The sequence below is a fragment of the Vespula pensylvanica genome, chromosome 14 (assembly GCF_014466175.1).
Source record: "Vespula pensylvanica isolate Volc-1 chromosome 14, ASM1446617v1, whole genome shotgun sequence".
In the NCBI taxonomy this organism is placed as follows: Eukaryota; Metazoa; Arthropoda; class Insecta; order Hymenoptera; family Vespidae; genus Vespula; species Vespula pensylvanica.
Window position 1 is genome coordinate 243,452 of NC_057698.1, and position 26,091 is coordinate 269,542.

General features: G+C 36.3%; 1 protein-coding gene and 1 long non-coding RNA gene across 16 annotated transcripts; one reads left to right on the forward strand and one right to left on the reverse strand.

Moving 5' to 3' along the window:
• Positions 1–2,696: 2,696 nt before the first annotated feature.
• Positions 2,697–25,232, reverse strand: LOC122634185 (putative mediator of RNA polymerase II transcription subunit 26). 15 transcript variants are annotated; one of them, XM_043822861.1, is made up of 17 exons: positions 24,948–25,231; positions 24,534–24,591; positions 23,228–23,359; positions 18,170–18,718; positions 16,830–18,090; positions 16,565–16,730; positions 16,270–16,479; positions 7,030–7,147; positions 6,812–6,943; positions 6,579–6,602; positions 6,393–6,428; positions 6,127–6,291; positions 5,920–6,039; positions 5,766–5,839; positions 4,989–5,036; positions 4,425–4,433; positions 2,697–4,255 (listed from the first exon to the last, which is right to left on the reverse strand). In XM_043822861.1, exons 3-17 carry the CDS (start codon positions 23,327–23,329, stop codon positions 4,069–4,071), a joined length of 3,201 nt encoding a protein of 1,066 aa, XP_043678796.1. In that variant the 5' UTR covers positions 23,330–23,359; positions 24,534–24,591; positions 24,948–25,231; the 3' UTR covers positions 2,697–4,068. The 15 variants fall into 15 exon arrangements, 14 of the variants coding, with proteins under 14 accessions (XP_043678796.1, XP_043678795.1, XP_043678798.1 ...); XM_043822860.1 differs by lacking the exon at positions 24,534–24,591; XM_043822863.1 differs by lacking the exons at positions 24,534–24,591; positions 24,948–25,231 and adding an exon at positions 19,691–20,666 and having other exon boundaries at positions 23,228–23,350.
• On the forward strand, positions 4,255–7,560 carry LOC122634199. Its single transcript, XR_006328331.1, has 2 exons — positions 4,255–5,094; positions 5,406–7,560. It is a non-coding gene; the product is annotated as an uncharacterized LOC122634199 (long non-coding RNA).
• Positions 25,233–26,091: the final 859 nt, after the last annotated feature.

Sequence of the window (26,091 nt, forward strand, 5' to 3'; positions counted from 1 at the left end):
TGCTTCTTGTTTAATTATAAAATGTTTCTAATGTTTTATGTTTACAGGTGACTGTGAACAACAGAATGCTAATTTATTGTATGAAATTTGCATATTATTTCGAATATTTCTTATGTAATTATAAAATGTTTTGAATGTTTTATGTTCACAGATGACTGCTGATTTATTCTACGAAATTCGCATATTATTTCGATTGTTTATTTATGAAACGGCTTAGATGTTTTATGTTCACAGATAGCTATGCTGTTTACATCATATGATCATCAAATAATAAGATGATATATGTAACAAAAAAGATTTTATTTTTGATTTCAGCATAATGGACATCCACGTTAGTTTAAAGGGAATAGAATTCCGTATAAAGGGTTCTATTCTTTACCGGGGAGGTAGGTCGATATTAAACGGATTCATAAATTTTCGTCTAATTACGATTGATTAGAAAAAAATTTTTGATTCGTTTCGCGATTGATCTTCTTTCTTTTTCCAAATTTGTAATAATTTTTATTGAATATGTTATAATAATGATTTTATATAATACCAAATTGTTTTTATATGATTCCAAAGTAATTGATAGTAACAGTAGAGTCTTTAGCCCGTGGGTCTCCGTATGCAGCAACCTCCATGTGGTGAGACCTGGAAATCGATATTACTTGCAATATATGATTAATTTAATTAATGCAAGTACTGTCGAGCTAATGGCTGCAATTTAAATTCAATTAAAATTTATTATGTTCTATAATGATCTTTTACATTTTTCATATTTTCTATTTCTTGTATCTCAGTGGAAATATAGATAGATTATTTTATTACTTAATATATTTATTATTATATTTGTTTGCACATTATATACCTGTATTATATAAATTATACATATTAGTAGTTCTTCGAAAAAAATCGTGTCATAAAATACTTTTTTTTATTTTTTTGAAGAGTAGTTCATGCATAAAAATAAAAATTTTCTAATAAATTCAAAAAGAGATCTTGCGTAAATCATCATCTTTGAAACGAAACTTTGCTCATCAAAATCAGTAAAAAATTAGATATGAATTCATTGCTGGTACAAATCTTTATAAAATCAGGGTTGATGAACAACTTTAATTATCTAAATGATTGCTGTGTAGTGAAATGTTTTATCTGGGTAATAATTATTTGTTGTTCATTAGAAATTATTTTATTTGTTTATTTTTTATAATAATAATAGTTATAATAATAATAATAATAATAATAATAATAATAATAATAATAATAATAATAATAATCTCTTGTGTTAAAGGTATAAAGCCGGTAATAGCGCTCTCTATACTATTAGCTGCTCATGCTGATAAACTCTACTTTATCATAAGCTAATCTTCATTAGAATACATTTAGTGAGTCATCTGTAAAATTTTTTCAGATTTTGAGGTTCTGTAAATGGCAGATATTTATAAATCAATAGTTTAGATGTGATAAGTATGATCCATCAATTTCGTAACACCACAATAAGATTCTATTCTAAAATTCTCGTTCCGAGATGCCTTTTTGCTTCGGGAGCCTTCTTAACCAACAAGAGAACACCATCAGCTTCAAATATCTCGAGACACGATCGATCGTATCTATATTTCGTTTTATTTTAAAGATCAAAATGTAGTCTTCGATAGGACTTAATCTCTCGCCCGCAACGTTCACGCGTGTTCCGGTCGTCACGCGCGTGGATGTTTCCTCTACCATTCGTTCGAAAGAAAGGAAACATTCTCTGAATTTAATGCTATGGATAATTAATGCTTCAATAACTATGGAAATCGATCAAAAGCCCGACAAAACTGATATCTAAAATGAAATAATTTGCATAGAATGTCGAAAGAATGAGTGATATAATAATGTACTCGCATTAACTCTTCGTTATTACTTGCAAGGACAGTTGAACATTTATTACTGGAATAAAATAAATTTTACTTCTATTTATAATATATGTATATATATATATATAAAAGTAAAAACAAATATTACGAACTGATGATAGAATTATAAGGCAGAAAAAAAAAGAGAAACGATATGGGTGGTCGAAAAAAGAAAGGAAACTGAAAAACCGCTTCGTATTTCTTGTGGTATTGTTGTCTTATTTTCAGTATTGAGTGGTCACCTGTCGAAATTATCGAAGGCTCGATTTGTGGAGAGATTTCGCGCGAAAAAAATAATCACGCTAGTGGTACATAATACACACCCAAAAAAAGAAACAATCTACTACTTTACCGAAACAAAATACTTTGCATGTATATGAAAATCAGTAATAGGGATAGGAGCTTCTTTTCTGTGCCGTTGTTCCAGGGGCGCCACTATACGAAACCTCTTTTTTTTTACAAAAAGGAATGTCAAAAGTAATGTTACACCAACGGTGATTCTAACCTTGATTATAATACGTCCTCGTCGTATGATACTTGGGTGTAAGCAAACGTTTGGACGTAAGAAATCTGTTTTAATTATTCGATATTTGCTCCTGGTTATCATTTATTTAGTTGGAGCGATTAAGTTAGACTCGCTCGCCTTAAAAATAATTCGGTACAAATAAATCGTGTCATAATAGAATTAGATAATAACCTATTCGGAGTCATCTTGTGTAAGACAGTTGCCGAATCGTTAGATTGTAAGGGTTAAGTAAATTGAAATGATAAAAATTCAAAATAATCGTAAAGGTTATCGTTAAGTATTTTCTTAGCAAATAAAACTATATATACTTTTATTTCGGTAAGCAAATTTTGCAATTTCTAGTAAGTCTAGATGTAATACATTTACATGAAAATAACCTTTCGAAATATTAGGTAGAATTCGCCTTGTACACACATATTTTAAGAGATATATGTATATGTATGCAGACATTTACGAATATGTTAATAACTTTTACTTGATTACCAATAACTTGTTTCTCTATTTGACTGTATTTAGCATGAAATCTGTAAAAATTGCCCTACGATATATTATATATAAATTATTTATATAGAATTGTATAATGGGCAAATTTTTGTTTACCTATTTAAAGACATAAAAATCAATAATAATTTTACAGATTAAAGTAGCACTACATTTGAGATGTTATAAATTATATCAATTTGTATCTTCTTTACAACAAAAGAATCTTATATAATGTATTATGTTTTACTCTCTAAAACTTTAGATTTTCATAAAACCTAAAGAAATCTCTTAATAATTCGATACAGTTAAATAGCACCAAGAATTATGTTAATGAGATGAAATAAATTAAAACAATAAATTTAAACTTACATAATACCCTGACTGTATAATAATCGTATAAAATCAATATTTCTTCTCAAAGATTGTACATTAAAAAGAAAAAAAAACAGTTGCATAACGTATGATCTCCTAAATTTTTCTTCGAATTCTATTCAATTAATAAGAGACAAGACCATTGTAATAATATTATGAATTCCTAAATAATATATTTTTCAATCAATACAATCCCATATTGATTACGTTACGCATACTGTTTGAGATCGCATTACATTGAATTGCTATGTATGTGATACTTGAGTTTGAACAAATGAGATAAAGCAGAATTCAGCAGTATCTCTTGAAAAGTAGTAAATCGGCTATTTATATTACATACAATTAATCGAAAATTCGTCACTTGCACCTTGTCTAATGACCATTAGCCATTACCACCAATCAAGAAATGGATTTCAAGATTTAAAATATAATAAAAAGATGGTGGGAGTTAAACGCGAATAGAACAGTGATTCATGAAATGGACGCCAATTTATTGTACGTATTATTTACGCATCTATTTAACTGATAATAGATGGGATTTTTACCATTTGCATTGTTTTGCATTAGCAAACTTAAAGTAGTACGTATGAACGTGAGGTAAAAGCAAAAAGAATTAGTACAGAAACAATCAAATAATTACAAATTCTATTCGTTTCGATATAATTCAGAAATTGATTCATTCAGAAAAAGATTTCATATATCATCGATAAGCATGCTACTTATTGTAAATAAAGTGGGTTTTGCATCATTTTACTTTTACCGCACGTATATGTGTCATTCGACTCGACGAAATTAATAAACGTAGGATTCTTAACTATTTTCTTGCTCAAGGGATTTCCTTGTGATATTCCTTCGCGCATTTGTCTTAACAATTTGTCTTTGTGATTGCTGCTGTCTCAATACGTGTTGTGAATTGTCGGTTGATCTATGTAGGTTCCTAAAATGGTTAAGCTCTCCTAGTGATGAGGGACGTTGGCAATTCCATGAATCACTCCAACTGCACAAAATAAAATCTTTTTAAATAAGTTTGTACCAAAGAAATAAAATTAAGAGTTTATAAAAAACAAATAAAATGAAAAAGGTGTGTGTGTGTGTGTGTGTGTGTGTGTTTGGTGTGGTGTGATGTGTGACTAAATTTTAAGAAAAATATTACCTTTTACACTTACCGTGCAAGGCTATTTATTGCAGCATGAAAGATTATGAAGTGTAAATCCATTACAATTGGAGTAAATAGAGGAAAAATTATCTAACATATTTGTATTTCCAAAAACAATGTATATATATCTATTTATAATACATGCTGTAGACATTATATCGTTAATCTTTCAATTAAGAAACTTGCACTTATTACTTTCATAAAGTGAAATTTATCCATATAAAAATAAGGATTTATTTATCAATTTTCTAGCAACCGCAATCATGTATTTTATGATAGGAATGATCACGAAAAAAGAAACCTTTATAGATCTTGTATTATCAACTTTGCATTTGTATAAGTTCTAAAATGTGAGGAAATGATAAAGTACTTGGAACATATATGTATGTGTTAATAAAAATATATACATGGGTCACAAATAACATTGGATTTTCATGCAGCACAAACAGAAATATCATTACTATGTAATCAAACAAATAGCTTTCAGATAGAAGAGATGCACAAATATAAAGGCATTAAGTGCAGAAAGAAGTAAATATCCCAATAATAAATCACATAGACTGGTGCACTCTACCTTCCCAATCCTGAAGCTGTTCGCATGAAATCATCCGCATGAGGTGACCAGAGCAGCAATAATAACATGTTATTTATGATGCATTTAATGCAGGGATATACGAAAAGTATATATTACTTTGAAGCGGATTAAAAGTATATTCGTCCTTTGTATCTTACCATTATTTTATATGTTTTTAATATTTATATGTTTTAATATTAACACTATCTCTAACATTAAAACTCGATTAATTTATAGTCTGGTGGATGTTTATAATATTGAACAGCAATAACATAATAAATAAAATCTAGTGTGATTTACTTTTATAAAATTTATAGGAAATTGCTGTTTTATTATTGTTAATTGTTGTTACAACAGTTCTTAGAATACGTTTGATTTTATATTGCGTAACCAACTTGATTTTCTTTTTCAATCTAGATACATGAAATAGAAGAGATAAAAATATAGAACACGTGAATATGTATCAATCCGATCAATTGCGAATGTAAATACAGTGAATGTTTGCATGTAACAAGACTTTATGTAAAGTAGAACAAAGGGCTTAGACTAACAGTTGATAATAATTTAGTTTACCATAGATCTCGGTCAAAGATTGTAGCTCCGTTAGAAGTAAGTCGTATATATAATGAAATAAGTTGTTGGCAATATCGAATATCAGTAATTATTATTTTTATCTCTTTTACAGCATATCGAAGTTAAAAAAAAAAATCCTGTTGGTCACTATGAATATATAAATAATTAATTACGCTCAGCGAAGAAATAAAAGTACCTTCTTACCTGACGAGAGGCCCTATTGTGCTATCTTGGGGAAGTGATTGCAGAAGCGAAGGTCCTGCCGATACTGGTCGTATCTATATTAAAAAGTGACTAATTAACTGATATTATTTAATTACTACGTTCTGCATCACGCAATGAATAGAAACAAATATACCTTTTCGGTTTGCGTGGCAGCATTGCACATATCCACGAGTAAAGATTTATTAAAATTGGCTGACGGAGTATTACTTTCCATATCTGCACCGTTTGAAGCTTTGAGTTTTGTCATTTGAAACTGAAATGTAATATAAACCCAATCGGTAGAACATTTTTCTGTTTGCATCAATGAAGTTAAACAAACATCAGATAGTATAAAATTTACCTGAAGTATTTGTATAGTTCTATCTCTATCCTCTACTTGACCTTGCAAGAAGACCACCTGTCTACGTAAATCCGTCAGCTCATCGGCGATACTGCTTCCTCCGCTGCCTGGAGACGTGCTAACATCCGCTGTACCACCTTCGTTCAGGGTGTAGAAGAGACCATTCTACGCGTATATAACATGAGACGACATGGAAATCGCTTACCGATAGTGGATACAATTGTTATTGGGCAATTAACGATATTAGCGTTAAATATTTTACTGACCTTTACAGTATTATCGAATGGGTTGAGAGCCTCCGGCTGAAAAATAAAACGTGCGAGGTCATATATTGATGTAGATTATAATCTGACATTTTTAGCTAAAATACGTGATAAAACATACAGACTTATAGATAGAGTTTAACTTAAAAAAAGAAAAAAGAACATAAGGACATAACGAATGCAACGTACCCTCGTCAAACTGTTCTCTCCTGACTTGAAACGTAAAATGAAGGATGACCGTACAATAATGAAAAATAAAAAAGGAGTGTTAATCGAAAAACAAACGAAACAACAACAAAAGCATAAAAAATAAAGAGACATTCGACGTTGAGAAATGATCGATTTTTGTTTTAAATACCAAGTCGTGCAAAGGCTAGATAGAAAAAAAGAAACAAATTAAAAGGCAACGTTAACCATCGTACCTCCTGAAGTACTCTTTTTAGTTTTAAGAGCATAGTCTTAAGAGAGACAATGTCTTGAAACATGTACTGAAAGGTAGCACGGTCGATCCTGATGGTTGTGTCGTCGCTCGAGTCGAAACTGGGAGATGGTATCTAAAATCAAAATTATATCGAGATAGATCTAACCGAGCTATTACATCTTCCTTTTTACGTTTTATTCGTCTTGGCAAAACACTCACACTTCTTGGTGTTCTTAGAGGACTTGGTATCTGACGACTACGAATGCTATCCAACGAACGTGGAGACTCTGCACCGGACCTGCTTCGCAATAATCTTGAGTTTCTCCCATTTGTGATTCTGAAATCAATTACAAAGTAAGCGATCATTTTTTATCATTCACTCGTATCGTGTTCTTTCGAGAGATCGTTATATTTTATATTGCATTATTTTATATCGAGATACCAAATTATTATATTTTAGAAAACTCGAATAAACGAAGTGGAACCATTTGAAAAAATGTTACACCTTACAAAAATTAAGTCGATCGTGAGAATTCTCGCGAAGTGGAATTATAGGTAATGTTGATATTCGTGCAAAAAGATACCTTCGCAACATGCAAACGTGGGATAAAACGCAGGAACGATCAAAATTTCGCTGCAACATAGAAAACTTGGATAAACTACCAACATGCTTGCGATTTTATTCTTGATCATTTCTCCGCTAAAAAGTTTTTATATTCAATAATGTACGATAATATTTCTTAAAAAGAATAAAATAAGATAATATGTATAAACCAAATTTGAATAAATCCTCCGAATTTGCAAAAGCAGCGTTGAAAATACGAATAATTACAGATCGGATGGACGTGTTACTACATGCTACTGCGTACTAAAAGAAAGGTCAGAAAAAATTATCAAAATTATGAAATTTGATAGTCGGAGAGCACAACAATGTTTTTTAGGAACAATATTTATGTACAATAAAAAATGTGTGCTCTCTTTGCGAGAGTGTAGGAGAAAAAAGCTACCTGCCGTACTCTGACTTAGCACGTGATACTGGGACAAGTACGGTGGGGGTAGTCGTGGCGGTAGTGGTGGTAGCAGTAGTACTGGTGGTGGTGGTAGTGATAACATTATCACTCGATTTTGGTTGCCTAGGCGGCGGAGAACCTCCCGTCGGTGTCGAACATTCCGAAGACAAGCCGGAATCACGACCATCCTCGCAATTCCCATTCGACGTTCCACCACCGATATCGTTCTCGCGTATTCTCGTCGATGGCACTGTTCGTTTCTTAGCACCCGATGAGACACGAGAAGAGGCCATCGTCGTTCGTTCGCGTGTGCACGATAAAATAACTTTATTTTATCGGTTAGATTTTTCTCTGTCTGTCTCTCTCTCTCTCTCTCTCTCTCTCTCTCTCTCCCCCTCTCTCTCTCTCTCTCTCTCTCTCTCTCTCTCTCTCTCTCTCTCTCTCTCTCTCTCTCTCTCTCTGCTCGAATACTTAAATTGCGTCTTGCGAGCGTGAGAAACGCGTAAAACCAGATCCAGAAGAGAAGATATCCAACGATACTTCTAATTTATTTTGTGGTTAACGTGTGGCTAGACATAGATATCGTTTGCGTATCTCTATAAAACGATATACAAAACTGGTTAGATCACTACCAATGTACTTTTTCAATTAAAAGATAGGCGCTACTTTATTTATTGATTTGAAAAAATCGCGAATTTTTAATTAGAAGAATGACAGAGTGCATAAACGAAGAACAACATTTTTTGTCCGATCGGTGACGAAATGTTTGTTATCGAAGACTAAATGAAATCAGTTGTTTTCTTTTTATTAACATGATCCATAGAAATCCATGTTGCACTGTGAAAGAAAGGAACGAACAATTTCGTTGATTTATTCTCAACCCCTTGGCAAGTTATTTTCAGAATGAGAGAGAGAGAGAGAAAGAGAGAGAGAGAGAGAGAGAGAGAGAGAGAGAGACATCGAACGTCTAACAAATCGATATTATACATTTAGAAATTCTTTCTCGTCGTAGACATTGTTCCATTGCGAACGACGATGGTATACGACTTCATAACGATATTCCGATGACGAAACGTTCTTGCACGTCATTCTTTTCTTTCGTTCACATTTCCACGAGGATGATGCATCACAGGAATAGGCGAAGAAGTAAGTCTTCTTGGCGAGTCAGCATTCGCAAGCGCGAAAAATGCGCGAGATTTGACACGTGTACGGATAGGAGTCCACACATGCACATACACGCGCGTAAACACATGTGTAAGAGAAGCCGTGAAGAGTAAACGCCGAGCAAAGGTCGAGCGAGCACGTTCCGGGGAATGTCCTCGAAGAGGATGAACACACTTTTGAAGGACCTTCGATGTTAGTCCGCCGACGATCGACAGACTAGTCGGCTGCCAGTTAAAGTTCCAAGAGGAGGAGAAAGAAGAAGAAGAAGAGAGGATTGCGCGTCGTAAAATGGCGCATGCGTTCCGCGAAAATACAGCGTTTCGCTCGATATCCAGGGAGTTTGTGCTAGTGAAGGAGAGAAAGGGAAGGATCCCCTCCCTTTTTTAATCGAGGAGAGAGGGCAAACTGAAGGGCAAGCTAGCTGCGTGCAAAGGGTTAGCCAAGCTGAAGCTAGACCGAGATCGATTTTATTTATTTTTATTTGCTTTTTTACTTTTTCGTGTCACTCGGTAATTTTTAAACTCATCGATCGATCATATCGATACGTTAAATTTCACCGTTTAGGAATCGAGCGATCAATGTACAACACTTTCTAATTTTTTCATCCTTATTCGTTAAAGTTATTGAGGAAAAAAATATCGTACTCTTTTGTACTTGTAAACAAACAAAAAAATACCTAGCATATTTGCAACGTATTATGATTAATTGCAGGAACGTAAACTAATCATTGATTCAAAATAGCGTCATTGACAAAGGCGCTAATGTCTCTAGTTATACGTCGATAGTAAATTTAATCCCTCGCATAAGTCAACATATTGATGAGATATATTTGATTGAGCTAATTTTCCAGACAAGTCAATGTTTGCGAAGAAGATAAAGAATTAAAAGAACAAACCGTAGAAAGAGATCGGAGTTCGCTAACTGGTAACGCTCTGATTGGTAATGAAAGAGCTAGATAAGAGGTAAGCAACTGTCTTTACGATGCTTACCTATTTAAGTAACTTCCGCCATTTCGATTTCCCTCATCGATGTAACCGTTTCTCACGAAATAGAGTTTCGCAATTAAAAAAGACATAAAAAACCTTCGCGCTTGAATCTCTTTCAAAATTAAAACGAAATGAAATGAATTGGGAAAAGTTTCTTAATGTTAGCGGAACGTGCGAGTCATTTATTTTATCCTTTCACAGCAAGTGAAGTCAGTTAATGAATCATTTCGTAGTACGAAATAATACAAGTTATGACTCAACCACTTAATAAATGTGTGTATTTGAACATACATACTTATGTACGATGTACTTATTGCAGGGTAATCAATAGAAAAATAGCGCCCAACTTTTCTGATAATATTTCATAAAACAAAAGTACAACGCTTTTCAGAATATCAAATATAAAGGAAAATGCGTAAAGTAGAAAAAATGGCAAAGCAAAATGACTATGAAATTCGTTGAACAAGCACTTTTTTTATACGGTCTAATTCAGGCTCGCTCTTTTAAATCTATTCAAGATACATTCGTTCTTATCGCGATTTAATTACTAACAGATTACGACATAGATAATTAACAAAAAGAACCGTCGACCACGGATCGATGAAGGATCAAAGTGTGACGCTGTAAACGCTCACGAAATATTATAATTATATATATGTCCTTTATTTTAGTAAATCTCTTCATAGTTAATCACTATACTCTTGGAAAAAAGAATAAAAATGGCAAGGCTATTAGCACAAGAAGAAACCGGTTCATAACGAACGCGTTCTTTGTACGTGCGAACATAAATACGTAAAAAGGAAATGCTTTTGAGAAAGTTCAATTTACATTACAATTCGTGATATGATTTCTTTGATTAAGAAATAAACTCGTAATTTTCGAAAATGTTGCTCCTTGATTTCTCGGAATTTTTATAGAGTCGATGACTTTCAAAAATAATTTTTCGTTGTTTTTGTTAAATTCCAACGTTATAAATCTGAAAATAATTTAAGATGACTCTGTGGTCAAATAAAGAAATCGACGATTGCAGTTGCAGGTGAATATACGTAAGATTAACATTCTAGTTGCATAGAAATTAGGAATATATATATATATATTCGGGATGACATTCAGGGAAAAAAAATTACGGGAAGACCTCATGCTTTTAGAGTATTGTAATCGCTGGTCAAACAACGATAAAAATAAGAAGAAAATAGAAAGAAATACTAAACGATCTAGTTCATTTTACTTCTACTTTTTATGAATTTGATGTTTTTCTTCAAAGGATATACAAATGTTTGCACATAAAAATCAATTAAACGAAGCAAGTTTACTAAACAATGTAGTTTTTACGATAGTAAACTCGAACGGAATTATATTAGATATTCCATGCCATAAGCGTCGTATAAAAACCAGATAAAGCGGAGAGAAAAAGGAAGTTCCGTGCGCGAAAAAGGAAGAATCGCAGAGCAATGCAGAACTTTATCGTCTTTATCGTATTTCCCAACTTATAATCATCTTTACCTAACTTTTCACTAAATTCTTTATCATGTTAACTTTATTAATGACGAACAGTGAATCGACTCGAAATAAGAAAAAATTTTATATATATATATATGTGTGTATTATATATATACATATATATATGTGCATGCATATAAGAAGAAGAAGATAATATTTGTTAACAAAGAGATTAAATAACGAGCTATTACAACAAGGATTAATTAATTACCATCGTAGACGATCACTCGAAATTGAATCATTTTTTTGGAATCGTCCCTTTACTCTCCGTCAATTATCCTGGAAGTCTATGAATTATATACATACATATAGATACATATATATAGATACAATATATATATGTGTGTATGTATATATATATGTATGTATGTATGTATGTATGTATGTATGTATATATGTATGTATATGTATATTTATTATCTTTATTTTCGCGCAAGATTCATACGATTGGTGCAACGAAAGAGAAAACCTTTTTTTCTTTTGTTTTGCAGATTCTTCAAACATGATATATATATATATATATATATATATATATATATATATACACATATATATACACACACATGAGGAAGAAGAGAAGACTTTCCGGACAATGCACAAATCACATTCATATAGTCATTACTCGTTACGGAGGAGGCGAATGCAGATATGTAGCTGATGAGAAATTATTTACCCGTTCTTCGTAGACGATCATTTCCTTTCTTCGAGGAGGAAAAGAAGAAGAGGAGAAGAAAACGATCTCGTCTCGTTGTAATCTTCTTGAAATTTTCCCCTCGCGTTAACTTCCTTCTTGTACTTTCGCCCAGAATAATGAGAAATCCATTTTCCTTAGATTTCATTTTAATTCGTCACTTTATTTCTTTCTCTTTCTCAAAATTCGAAAAAACATTGATTCGATCGCTCGATTCATAAATTCAATCATTCTTTTATTTTCTTTCTTTTTTCTTCCAATTCGATTAACTGTTCATTTTCTTCTTCTTTTTAGCGTTTCATTGGTAGAAGATAGTATCGAAAAATGGTGGAATCTCGTCGTCTTCGCGTTTCCATTCATGATTTTCTTTTCTTCGAACTCATCTTCTTTCTTCTAATCTTTGATTTTTCTCACATAACGATTCCCACATAAACAATTTCCTTCGAGCGAACGGCACGATATTCGCGACGATAATATCGAGAATAACTCTCAGTATTTTATTATAGTAGACATAATAACCTGTGTATATAGACATATTTTTATTGCGAGAGTATAGTAGCATGGACATCAATTAAGGAAAAATAGTTTACACGTTTCCCCTAATATCGTTTAGGAACACGAAGGAAACGTATACCTATATCTATTTTTCTCTCTGTCTTTCTCAAACTCTGGTTTCTTCAGAGGTTACGCTTTTTAACGCTTCCTATTATGGCACTTGCTTTCTAAACTCTAATACGAAGACTAGATTATTTCGCAATGTTTTTAGGACGAACAATGTTTAGAGGACAGTTAATTTTCTTTTAATCGTAATCAGTGAGGTCCTTTGGCGTTGCATCAGTGATACAAGCAATATTCATTTATATATAAATGTCATATTTTAAATCAATAATAGCGATATTTGTATATTTATATATATATATATATGTTTGTATATGCAATAATTTGATTGAATTCGGACTTGGTATCCGATCTGTTCGAGAAAGAAAAATAAGCACGTAGGGCTGTTACGTCGAACTTAAAAAGAGCACGTCATTCAACGATCCTGAAAATATTTCAAGGTATTTCATTATTCTCGTAATCGTAGCTCGATAAGGAAGCGATATTATGCAACGATTATTCTTTTCGTTTATCAATCAAACAACTAAATTCTTAAATTGGAAGTCGTTTATATCTCTGCGGATAATCGCAACAGTGAGATTAGAGTTAATCGCGTTTTTTCCTTCGTTGAACTATAGTTCGAGAATAAAACGATAACGATTGCGTTTCTTTTTTCACGAGATGAAAGGAAGCACCGAGATTTAAATGAAGCTTGAAATCCGATCGATCGTTCTTACAGAATCGCTCCTATTTATATTTATATAGTTCAATGTGATTATTTTTTGGAATATATAAAGATCGAACGATCTCTTCGTAGATACGTATGCATGCATGCGCTACAATAATACACGATAAGAGCGATATAATGATACGGTAGAAACAAAGTAGTAACTACACGCTACATAGATTATTTTTACTGGTTGATTAGAGACCTCGAAAGTCCTTGAAAACACCGAAAGTCTATATATATATATATAGATATATATGCGTATAATATATGTCTATATCATATCGTGTGTCTATATCTTACGATTAGCCCATCATTGAGATCTCGAGAAAGGACGAGTAATTATCGGACGTGGCAAAAAGGACGTATGAAATTGGAAAAATAATCTCTAGCTTATTCTCCTTTAGATTTAATCTGTAACCCTCTAAGCCTATTACCACGGAATGAGAACGCTCGAGAAAAGGCAATATTATGTACGTATTCATTTATTGCAGGCATGTCAAACACACGACATGTAGAGGTATATTTAAACAAATTAATATATTAAAAGATTAAAAATAGAAATAAGGGGAATATCAGCTGTATACACAATTCTGTGTAAATTTTAGCTGTAATCGAAAGATAATGCTAGTAAGGAACATTTTAAGAACGAGAATGATATATAATTATTATAGAGTTCCTTTAAAATTATGACTTACAATTAAAAATTTACCTGATCGAATTTGACATACCTGATTAATCGCTTAAATGTTACTAATATCTGCAAACTTCTTACGGCGCAACTACGATAATTACGTGATCAATGTCATGTAACAATTTCATTTGAAAACAACGGAGCAATTTACGAGGCCGTTGGCAAGTAAATAGTTTCATTCATTACTTGCGCCGTTACAAAAATTATTTCTAAAAATCTTGTTATAATTCTCTGCGTTCTTTACGATCCGTGGCAACGCTCGTAAATTATTACAATCATCGTATCTGGTTGATCAGCGATAGTGTAAGAATAGTATACTGTTTGTATCTTTGTACGAATTTTTTTAGGACACTTCTTTTTCTTTTTCTTTGTTATTGTTCATTTTTCCTTTAACTCTCTTTCGTCCCTATATATTTCTTCCTTGGCTCCTTTCCTCCCTCTCGTTTCGCTCGACATCTCTATTTTTTCTTTGCTTTTCCGTATTTTCTCTCTCTCTCTCTTTCTCTCTCTCTCTCTCTTCCCCACCCCGCCCCCTTAATGTTCATTCACGTACTACGTATCCCTCTCACTACGCTCTCTTCTAAACACACGTACGTATCTCGTCAGGCCGTATCTGTCTGAAGCCGTTCCCCGTCTGGGAAATATCGAGAACTTTGCTGCTCTACATCGGCTTTGTTAGCTGTCGAGAGAGGAGGCCCGGCGAACTCCGATTGCTAGTTAGGATATGTCAGCTGGTAATAGTCCCCACCAGCGCAGTCCTCATCAGGGATTTGTAATTGCTTCACTCGTTTTACTAGTGCGCTAGAACACAAAATACTATCGCTGAAATTCACCGTCGGCCCGCCCTTCGAATTTTATGCATTCATGCCGCTTTATTTGTCTTTTAATATTTCTTTTTAGCGTTCTCGGTTGCTCGTTTACTGCGTACACGTCACGTCGATCTTCGCAGAGACGTGGTTAGGTGACTACAAATCAACGATACACAATTTCATTACGAATAGCAAACATTTTCGATCAACGCTATATATATATATGTATATATATATATGTATGTATGTATATATGTATGTATATGTATGCATATATATACGATATACTGGTACAATCACTCTCCTTGTTTCAAATGTGATAAAAGATTGATCGCCGTGATATCGATTAACACCTATAGATAATATTCGTTTGAAGATTTCTACTATCTATAAATGACGATACAAATGACTACCGTAAAAAGCTCAAGTTCCTTTCAAGTGCTCCCTCTTAGCGATATGGATAAAACTAGCTGTGGCTCGTATGCGCATTTAAACGGTCTGTATATGGAAGGATATGAACGATCGGTATGTTTACAGAAAGCACGTAGAAAATCTTCATCGACTAAATACAAGAATGCTCGTTAAAAGCCAGACATCGAGCTTTCCTTTGAATCGAAAACGATATATTGAACAGAAACGTTATCGTACGTTGCTTGTTTGAAAATATCTTGTAATATTTTCTGGTAGAAGAACAAAATGATCTGCACTTTTACGAATGATCGTTTCTGCGAAGCTATACGATTCCCCTGCAATAAGATAGAACGAGTCTTGGCGAGAGTTACATGCTTTCGTGAAAAGGCTATATTTCGGTCTTACTTCAAAACGACGTTCACGTGTAATCAATCGAACACTTTGCAAAAGGGCGAAAGCGGAAAAACACGCACGAACCATAGGACGACAATCAATGGGTAAAGCAAACGAAACTCTTTTGTACATATGGATATATGATGAAAGAATCAATCCTGTACAAAGTGCTACACACTTGTAAATTGCTGCAATGACCACGTGTTACTCGTATTCGTCACTCGGTGAGAAAAAAAAGAAGAAGAAATTTCGATAATTTCTTTAGTGAATCGTGAATCATTGTCGGAAGAGATATGAGCCCAGGATCAATGTTACGTGTTACTTACAGATGCAATTACTCTGTCCCATCTCCAACAACAATAACATACATCGATAAACAGTACACTATTAGAAAGAAAAGAAGAAGAAAAAGAAAATCAAACAAATAGTAACACTTAAATGCCCAACTACGAAGCCAACGAAAGTGCGAATACACACCCAGATTCCGTAGAGGAATGATTGTTGTTGTTCGAGGTGCTGTTGTTGATATTATTGTTTACGCTATTTGAATTAGCAGTTTGCTGTTGCATAGGTTGAGCCGTGCCCAGTAGCGAAGTCCATTGTCTCATCACCTCCTCCCCTTGTTGCTCCAATTCAGAAAGTATAGTAGCATCGTCTAATTCGTGCAATGCGGGATTGGAGTCCAATCTGGGGAAAGACATTACAAGATATTTGGAGCAATAGGAACGATTGAAACTTATCTCGTTAAGATATACAATCTACGATGGCTAACCGATTATGTGTATCCTCGGTGGAACTCGCATCGCTGCGTTCATAATCTAACATCAAATCGTCCGAAGCGATTGATTCACACGGAGATAACGTATCGACGCTTCCAGCACGACTTATTCGTTTTCCATGAAGTGGACTGATACCTGAATTCTTTCCAGGTTGTACATCTGTTAAAAACGAAAAGAAAGATGTATCAATTGCTTGTAGCCGAAGAAAGGTTAAACAGCTGCATCGTCCTTGTTACGTCATAACGATTAAAATCTTACTTGATTTAGTGATTGATTCGACCAACGTGTGACTATTCTCCGTGACCACTTGATTAATTGCCACGGATTGATTCTCCACCGCGACGACCGAATTATCGTCAAATATCAAGCCAGGCTGATCGGCGATCTCATCGTCGAAATATTCTTTTCCCTCTGACAAACTGAGCGAGTTGGAGGCGTTGGTAGGAGTACCAGGACTGTCATCGTCTATGGTATTCCCAGATCGTTCCATGATACATTCCTTCTTCGACACTTTGTCATCAGATTGTGTGATACTGGCTGTGGGACTGTCGAAAAGGCTATCAACCGGCGATGTCTCGTCATCTATTAACGCGGTTGAGGTAGCGGCAGCAGCTGCGAATGCAGGATCCTCGATTGTAAGAAGCACGGAACGAAGAGTACTTTTCGGTAAATTCCCGTTCTTAGCGGCGTCTGATATCGTCTTTATGTGCTGCGTAGAGTTCGAATTGGAACGTTGACACTCGTCGCTCGAGCTCAACGAGTATTCGTCCGCCATGGCTTCTCCGTGACCATATTCGGGATCGTCCGAGCTAGGCAAACTAAAGTCCGACTTAATGGAAGGTATTTTCTCGGTACGAGATCTGTCTTTGTAAACCTTCTCTTCGCCCAAGCCCTCGTCGTATCCCTCGGAGGAGGTAGTTGACATCGACGTTATGGAACTGGTGTACCTGTTGTCCTTATTCACGATTCTTTGATACTGCGTCGCTCTCTCACGTACCAGGCCGGTATTTAAATTAGGACTCGCAAAGCACTTTGGCAACGGTATAACGGATATTTCGGTGACGGTGCTGTCGTCATCCCCAACGTCTCTAACGTCGAAACTCTTCCCACTGACTACCATTTTTAAATTTCTAGCTCGACCAAACGCTCTTCTACCTGTCCCAGAGCCATCCAAATAATCGTAACCTTCGGCCCTTTCGCTTTCACCCGGACAACTCTGATGGCTACTCACACCGGAATCCTCTGTACCTGAGCCTTCCTTCGAGCTTGCCGAGCTCTTCGAACCAGTTGATATTTTTCTACTTTGATTTGCGACGGTTTTTGCGGTTTTCGAATTCGTGTCGTTCATTCTTACCGCGTACTGAGGAAGCGGTAGATGGCTTGCGTGTAACGTATACCTTGTTACCGACTCAGGAATGCCAGAGACTCTTCGATTGACATCGCTGTTGGTGGCATTATTGTTGCCGCTGTTGTGCGCCGAGGGTGGTCGTAGTTTCGATCCTGTAGCTACGTTATAAACCTTTGGAAAAAAAATATCTTCAGCTTTTTATCCGTCATTAAATCCTCGAGTAAATCGATCAAGTAAAAACGATCCAAACCTGTACAACTCTGTTCTGTTGTTTAGGAACGTGACTGTCGTGCTGCTGATGCTGTTGCTGTTGTTGTTGCTGTTGTTGTTGCTGTTGTTGTTGCTGTTGTTGTTGTTGTTGCGGTTGTTGTTGCTGTTGGTGATGGTGGTGGTGGTGCTGTTGTTGATGCTGTTGAAATCTTTCCTGATTGTAGTGGCTAACGGTGTGACTATTGCAAATGTCACCGACCTTATTTGTGTATCTGCCCTGTGCTTGCCTGTATCCAAAACGATTTGTTCTGGTCGATACGCCGGTGGCTTCCTTTTTCGGCGGTGCCAATCGTGGCGTCGACCTTCCGGACGACGAGTTTTGAACGACCTGGTAATTAACATCGTCGTCGCGTCTACGAGTTTGCTCTGGACCGGCTGACTTGGATCGTGGGTGTAAAAGCGTTAGGTCCGTCGTATAGTTGGTTATCGGTATCGGGATTCCGGTGGTAGGTCTTCTACGAAAACCGAACGACATTGCAGTACCCCGCGTACACGGAGCGCCACGTTTCGATGCACCCTTATTGTCATTCTGAAACGAAAGCGTCGATTCGAGATCGTAAAATTTGCATTGCATGGAAATTGATGTTCTTCCTATTAGATAAAAATTAGTTTGAGATCCTTCGTAAAAAGTTCTTTATATTTTATATTGTTAAAGATAAAATAAATAGAAAATGTAACCAACGAAACGCCAACGTAACTTTGGAACATTGAAGCTTGTTCGGTTCGTTCGTGTTAAGGGCGCTGATAATGGTCGAACTAATTTATGCAGGTGAGTACGTGCGTTGTAGTCGACAGAAAAGCTTACAGAACCGTAGTGTTAGTTCGTTTTATCAAAGTGTAAAGTAGTTATCCAAAAAATCGTGTCACGGAGACGAGTCAACCCCACACAGAAACTCCAGAAATAGAGTAACCATTCGCGACTTCGTTTCGACGAACTAGACGAAAGTCTCTGCCGAGTGCCTCTCCCGGAGCTCATGAATTTCGTGAAGTATGTATTTGTAATCGAAAACTGAAACGACTCCATCGCGAAAAGCTTCGTCATATTCGAACTATCGATCGAGATGGGGACTGCGTCGAACAACTCTTTTTGTTGTACGATTAGATAACACGTCGAAACGAATGTTTTTATGTTATGTTTCTCTTGTTATTAATAAAGAATTATTTCAGGAGAAACCGATCACCTTGGTGTAGTGTGCACATAACAGTTAGAATTGCAATGTCGCGCATGCGTGCTAAGCGCGATTAGTCACTCTGTGAAGAAACAAAAAAAAAGAAGATAAAGAATTGCAATCGCATAAGAATTACGTGCGATGAACGTTCAATATTTTATGGACTCGCTTCTTTCCGTTATCACACTCACAACATTCTCAAAATGTACATTTGTGAAATACGTAGTTTTTTTTTCTTTTTGATGGTTTTTTTTTTTTTTTATTGGTTTTATTTTTAATATTTTTAGAGCAAAACGAACACACACGCTGATAGGAAGAGCGCTTCTCCTTACCGCAGTGGCTCCGAACAACCCTTTCTCGTTCTCCAGGACATCGTCGTCGTATCTCGTGCCGGTAGCGCACCGATAATCCATCTTCGATGACTCGATGTTTCAGAGACTTTTCAAAGATCGGTCTTACGATCGATCGATACACCGAATAACGTGTTATCTGTATATCTCTCTCTCTCTCTCTTTCTATTTCTTACTCGTCTTTTCCTAGAGCAGCAATCACGTCATTCCACGCCAATGTAGTAGAAAATATTTTTAACCGGCTAGTGTGTCGAGAAGAAAAGTTGACTTCTACGAGACGATTAATCCTTTTTCTATGAACAAATTCTTCTATCTCTATCTGTATCTCTACCTTTTTTTACTACCCTTAATTCAATCCTCTCTCTTTCTCCTTACGTCTTCGCGAACGCATCACGTCGCACGATGAAGACGCTTCTCGTCCTCGTCGTCGTCGTTATTGGTATGATTCTTATTGTTATCGTACATTTTCACGTTCCCTTCTTGTTCCTTCGTCGTCGTCGTCGTCGTCGTATCGTCGGCGTTGTCGGCGTCGTCGGCGTTGGTCGTTATCGTCTCCGCTGTTGGTTTGCCGTCCCTCTCACTCCAGCATTCTCTTCTCTCTCACGTCGGAAAGAGAAAACTTAGGACGAAACGGACGCCGGATCGATCCGGTAAACTGCGCCGGCGTCGCGACGCCACTGCACAGTGTCTTTGCCAGTGTGGAGCACACGTCGGGCACTCGATTTTGCGGGTGTGTCCGTGTACTCTCTCTCTCTCTCTCTCTCTCTCCCTCTATCTCTATCTATCTATCTGTCTATCTCTTTTACTTCCCTCTCTCTTCTAGATTTTAGTGCTATACTTAGGACTCGCACGTGCGAAGACGTACTTCTTCTTTTTTCCTTTTATTTTGTCTTCTTCTTTAATTCTTCGTCCCCGGAATCTCGAATCTTACGGTGGCCGGAGTGACACTTGTTTCTCTCTGTAACGATCGCTTAGTATCTCTACCAGCCTATTTCTATACTCGACGCCCACCCTCCACCCTCGCTACCGTGATTCTTTTTCATAAGGGACGCGCGTAGCTCTCTGTCTATCTGTCTGTCTGTCTGTCTCTCTCTCCCTCTCTCCCTCTCTCCTCGTGCATTCTAGAGAATTTCATAGAAATCGTTCTATCCGAAATACTCGCTCTCGACAGATGTATATTGAAATGATTTGCTCGATGTAATCGAAAGATTAAAGGCTATCTGACTCGTATTTTATCTCCCTTGTAGTAGTAACGAGCGCGAGCACGCTAGCCATCATCGACCTCGCTGCTCTTTTCACGCTCGATTCCTTCCTTTTACGGATTAAGACAAAGTACGAGGTCAAGGGTACGGTCTTGAATGATCTTGAAAGAAACAATCTTGCCTCTCGAAGATCCTTCCGTTTGAAGAAAAGAAAAAAACAAAAAAGATCGATATCGACACCGCGAAAGAAAGAAATGATCTTTCGGTCTTTTAACATTTTTAAATTTTCTGCCTTCTGACGTTGTAGCGTTGAAAAAGGGCGGTCAATCGTAGATATATGCCTACATATAGGTACGTACGTATACTCCTCGTTTTGTGTGCACCTTGCTCGAGACCGAGCGAACCCAGGCAACACTATGTTTCTCTCCCTTTCTCTCTCCAGCTTCCGGCAGGTATTCTAGAGTCAGGGAGCATAACACGAACACAATGGAAAGTAGACGGACTCGGTGAAGATAGGGATCGGTTTCCATTCAAGTGGCATCCATCGTGGGCGAGGAATTAATTGAAGAAAATATTTTTAACAAAACGAATCATCTCGTGAATTTGTACGAACTTTAACCAAAACTTCATTATTATTTTCGATCGAATAAAGAAATCAAGAAACGAAACTGTGTTCTGTATCGACATAGAAGTCTTTGTTAAGAGAAAAAACTCGTCAGATAACAAGCAATCGCCTTTTTTTTCAATCTGAAGACGAAGCAACGATGAAGAATAAAATGATCTAATGCGATTAATCGTCGCGTAAGTGTTTTTCACAGTACACGATAGAAGTACATACGCATACATAGAGACGAATAAACCAGACACGCACGACGGCACGCGCGACACGAGAGAACCACGATACGATGGTTTTGTACGTTTGGAACTTGAGACGAGCCGTGAAGTTAAATAGCATGGGCTAGACACAAGTAGCATAACTTATAATTCGCGACTTATCCAACTAGATTTTAATTACGGGATCGGTATTTCCTCCACAAGTTTCTTATTCACATTCCGTGCTTTTTTCTAGATAAAAAAAAAATGACAAACCGATACGACGCCGTTTACATTGGAAATTTGTTTAACTTTTCGAGAAATTAATTTAACGTGAAAGAAAAAATATTTCTTCTCGATAATAATTTACAGAGAGAACAGAACACGCATATTCCTAAGATGCGCGCGTTCTTAAAGATTCTAAACAAGTACGTGTATTCGCGATTTCAATGGCGTAACATTAACGTAACTCGTAATAACAGAAATTTATGTTATACCTAGTTATATCGTACGTCGTGACGATACACGTAATAGTAGAATGGACCTCCTACGTGCAAACGTGCGTCAACGCGATGTGATATTAAATCTGGATAAACTATACTTTTACAGAACAAAGTTTTCCTACATCGAATTGAACAAATACGGTAGAAAATATCGACGAATATGGCGAAAGTTTCTCACGATTGTGAATCGAACCAACAAGAGAATGATAAAATGAAGCGTGAGGCTGTCTCTCGGCGTTAAACCTGTACGATTCCTTTCTACTTTCGTAAAAAAGTAAGGTTGATTCGCGTAAGATAAACGATCTGATGTTTACGCCAATGTTTAAAATTACTGAATGGGATATTACTGAAAAGTATGCGAGCACGTCGTATGGTAAGAATAACTTGGATATTACATAATGTTACAAGAATGTTTTTGGAGATTAAAGCAGATAACCGTAGAGTCTTTTAAACTTCGTAAGATCGACTTATTTTTGCGCAAAGCTTTCTGAAAAGCTTTTCTCTAAAAAAAAAAAAAAAAATGTTGAATTCGGAGAAAGAACTCTTTTTTATGGTTTTCGAAGTCAGAACTCGCGATCGACGTTACTTAAGCGGCAACACCAAAGCGCAGTTCGGTACACGTGAAAGTACCGGTACGAAGAAGCGATACGTTCAATAAAAAGATCCTTTTACCGATCGCGAGCGGAACGTGCGAAAGCAATGTATGAGAAATCCTCGCGTGGAGTCGACGAACGCAATTTGAGGTCAACAAAATGATCGAGAGAGAGAGAGAGAGAGAGAGAGAGAGACAATAGGTAAAGAAATTGTGAATGGGAACGGAGGACTACGATCGTACGATAATAGAAAGGATTCCAACGGAAAAGGGAAGAAATTAATAATTAATTTACAATTATTAAACGTTAATATGTGCATGGTTATTCAAGATTGAAAAATCTTGATAATTATCTGGAAAAAAAAGAATAAAACAAAAAGAAAAAGGAATAGAATCGTGGAGCTTTTACCTGAATTTTCGCGGATTTCTCCATAATTCTATAGGAGGGCGAATCGTGATGGCCGGATGCTGCGATGACGGCGCCCGCCTTACGCGACACGCATTGCCCCATGTAAGATCGCCAACTTCGAGCCAGCACAATCTAAATTTACGAAATTTCATCTAATTATTATCCGTATATGTATGAAATAAACGTCATGGATAGTAAAGGATTATTTTTGAAACATCGTGGAAAGCATCATCACTCGGTACTTTGTATGTTAATTTATAGCCAAGAGTCTCCAGTTAACTACACTAATCGAATAGATTATCAATTTTATTTAGGAATGTCCATTACGAATATCGATTGTCGAGATATCGAAGAAAGTTTTAATTGATGATTATCAAGCTGTAAAAAGATGTTATGCTGAGAATTATTTAAGCGCATTAATCGTCAGAAGTTACGATCAGCAGAATTAGGACCCACCACCAGTTTTACCTATGGACGATAAAAAGTAAACGTGCTCGTACAAAAAGTGAAATTGATTAATTACGACAGTCACACACGAATCTATATAAATTTTTCGTTTATTTTTCTTTTTTTTTTTTTCATTTATCAAATCAACTTTGTATTCTCTTTCCCTTGTCTTTCTCTCTTCGATTTTTGCCAAGCTGGCAAAATCGAAAGATACTTTGATTCAACTAGCATCAGTGGAAACGTTTAATCGATGTACGTGCTCATAGATGTACCGCACTTATCGATAAAAGTCTGTATAGTACTACGTAATCGATAAACGAATGAAATTGTAGGAAAAACAATAATTTTCCACGTGACAGTTTTATATGATTACTATTACGTCGTTATATCTCTTTAAATAATAAATTATATATGGTATATAAGAGAAAATGACAATTAAAGGAGAGTTAAAAGTCGATTTCGAATTCGTGACTGCTCCACTTGTACATCGTTCGTATACGTGCGAGCAAGTGCAACTTGTGTGCCATATCGTACTCGTGCGGAAAATTCACTCCTCTGCAATTCGAAAAGCGAAAGTAACGAATAACAAAAAGAAAGAAAAAGAAGAAGAAGAAGAAGAAGAAGAAGAAGAAGAAGAAGAGGAAGGAGAGGAGGAGGAGGATAAAAAGAGAATAAAAGTATATCTCGGATGTGATTTTATCGAGAGAAAAGCAATGAAAAATCAATCTCCAAATCCTTGTACACATGCACCTTAAACCATGTACGATTAGAGAGATAGGTAGATTATCCGCAATCACGCCTACATCGTATTCCGTATTATATACATCGTGTCACGCCAAATCCGTATTTCCTTACTCACACAAAAGAAACTCCGTGTTGTTCGATCTCTCGGCTGGCGAAGGATTCTTTGAAAAATGCTGAAAAGAAGAAAGACATTTGTGTGTCTACGTTCGTAACGAGTGATTAAGATTTTGCTATGGCAAGTCACGCGTTTCCTCTTCGTTCAAGAGGATTCCTCGAGTACAGGAATATCTTCTCATCGTCGGTCTTCTTTATATCAGACAGACAGAAGAATTGCCTTGCTCATCCTCCTACCCCTCCACGGCATCGGGAGCCCTTCTTTCTTTTGAGCTTTGTCGAAAGATTTGACAGTATTCGAGGAGCAAGCGACATTATTTTCGATCGATCCGTACGAAAAACTCGTAGACCACGACGATTGCACAGTAATGTGTAAGACTAAACGTGAGGATCACTCGTAGATAAGTTTACTCACCTCTTCTCACGCAATTGAATCTCCCGGGTAGCGATCCGTATGAACTCGTGGTATGCATCATAAAACTCAACGCGAGAACAGCTACAAACGACGCACCGATCCCGCCAACATGTCACCACACCATGGAGCGTTCGATTTAGATCCTTTCGGACTTAATGTCAAACTCCTTGATTCGTTAGTATCGAAAGGATTTATCGCACTCGGCCGATTCGCGTTACGTATCGTACCTTCGAGAGTCGAGCAGACCGAACACCACCTGTCATTTGGATATATTCGATAGTATGGGACATGCGTCGTGATGTCACTCACGCTCGTTCCAATTCGGCTCAGCTCGGTTTTCATTCGGTTTTATTCGATGGAACTCGGTAAGACTCGCCACCGTCACCCAAAAGCTCCGAAATGTGGTACGTCGTATCGACGCTAGGTGGAGCACCGATCGCACTTCTCGATCGTAACGCCCCCCTGGTGAACAAGTTCCCAATTAATAGTTCCCTTCGATCGTCTCGATTGATATTACAATTACATGGTTCGCACATGCTTTGCATCAGTGGCTCGATGGTTTTATGGTTATAAATTATACGTATTACGTTATATCGCCAAGAATATGGCTTGTTTAATTTTTTATCGAAAATATATTTCAGGTGACATTGCAATCCGACATTCGAGGACGGCGTTTAACGGTGTCACGTATTTCAATGATATTTTTAACCACCGGTAAATAATCTGCATAGGTATAAGGTTAATCCGATATACCTTGGCTCGATCGTTGCATTGACTCGAGAAACTCTTGCCAAAATATGCAAAACGACTCGAGTGTTCCCGCTGCGATCGTACAGAGAGAAGAGGACCGAAAGCCAGTCATTATTTTTGGACGCAATATCGCAGAAATTCCTTGCTTCAGAAATAGTTTTTTATACGGTATCTCCAGTGGCATCGGAGGTGGATTGTTAGCGTTTTTATTTACGAGTCGGCCCAAGCTTGCTATGCATTGCGCAATGACCACGTATTTCAATGTAACGATAGGTTATTGGTTTTATTGCCGTTATACCAGAGATCGGGATCATTTTAACGCTATCAGAATGCAAGATATATTTCAGAATGTGGCTGTGATGGAAGGTACCGAAGAGGGCCCTGAAATTGTAAT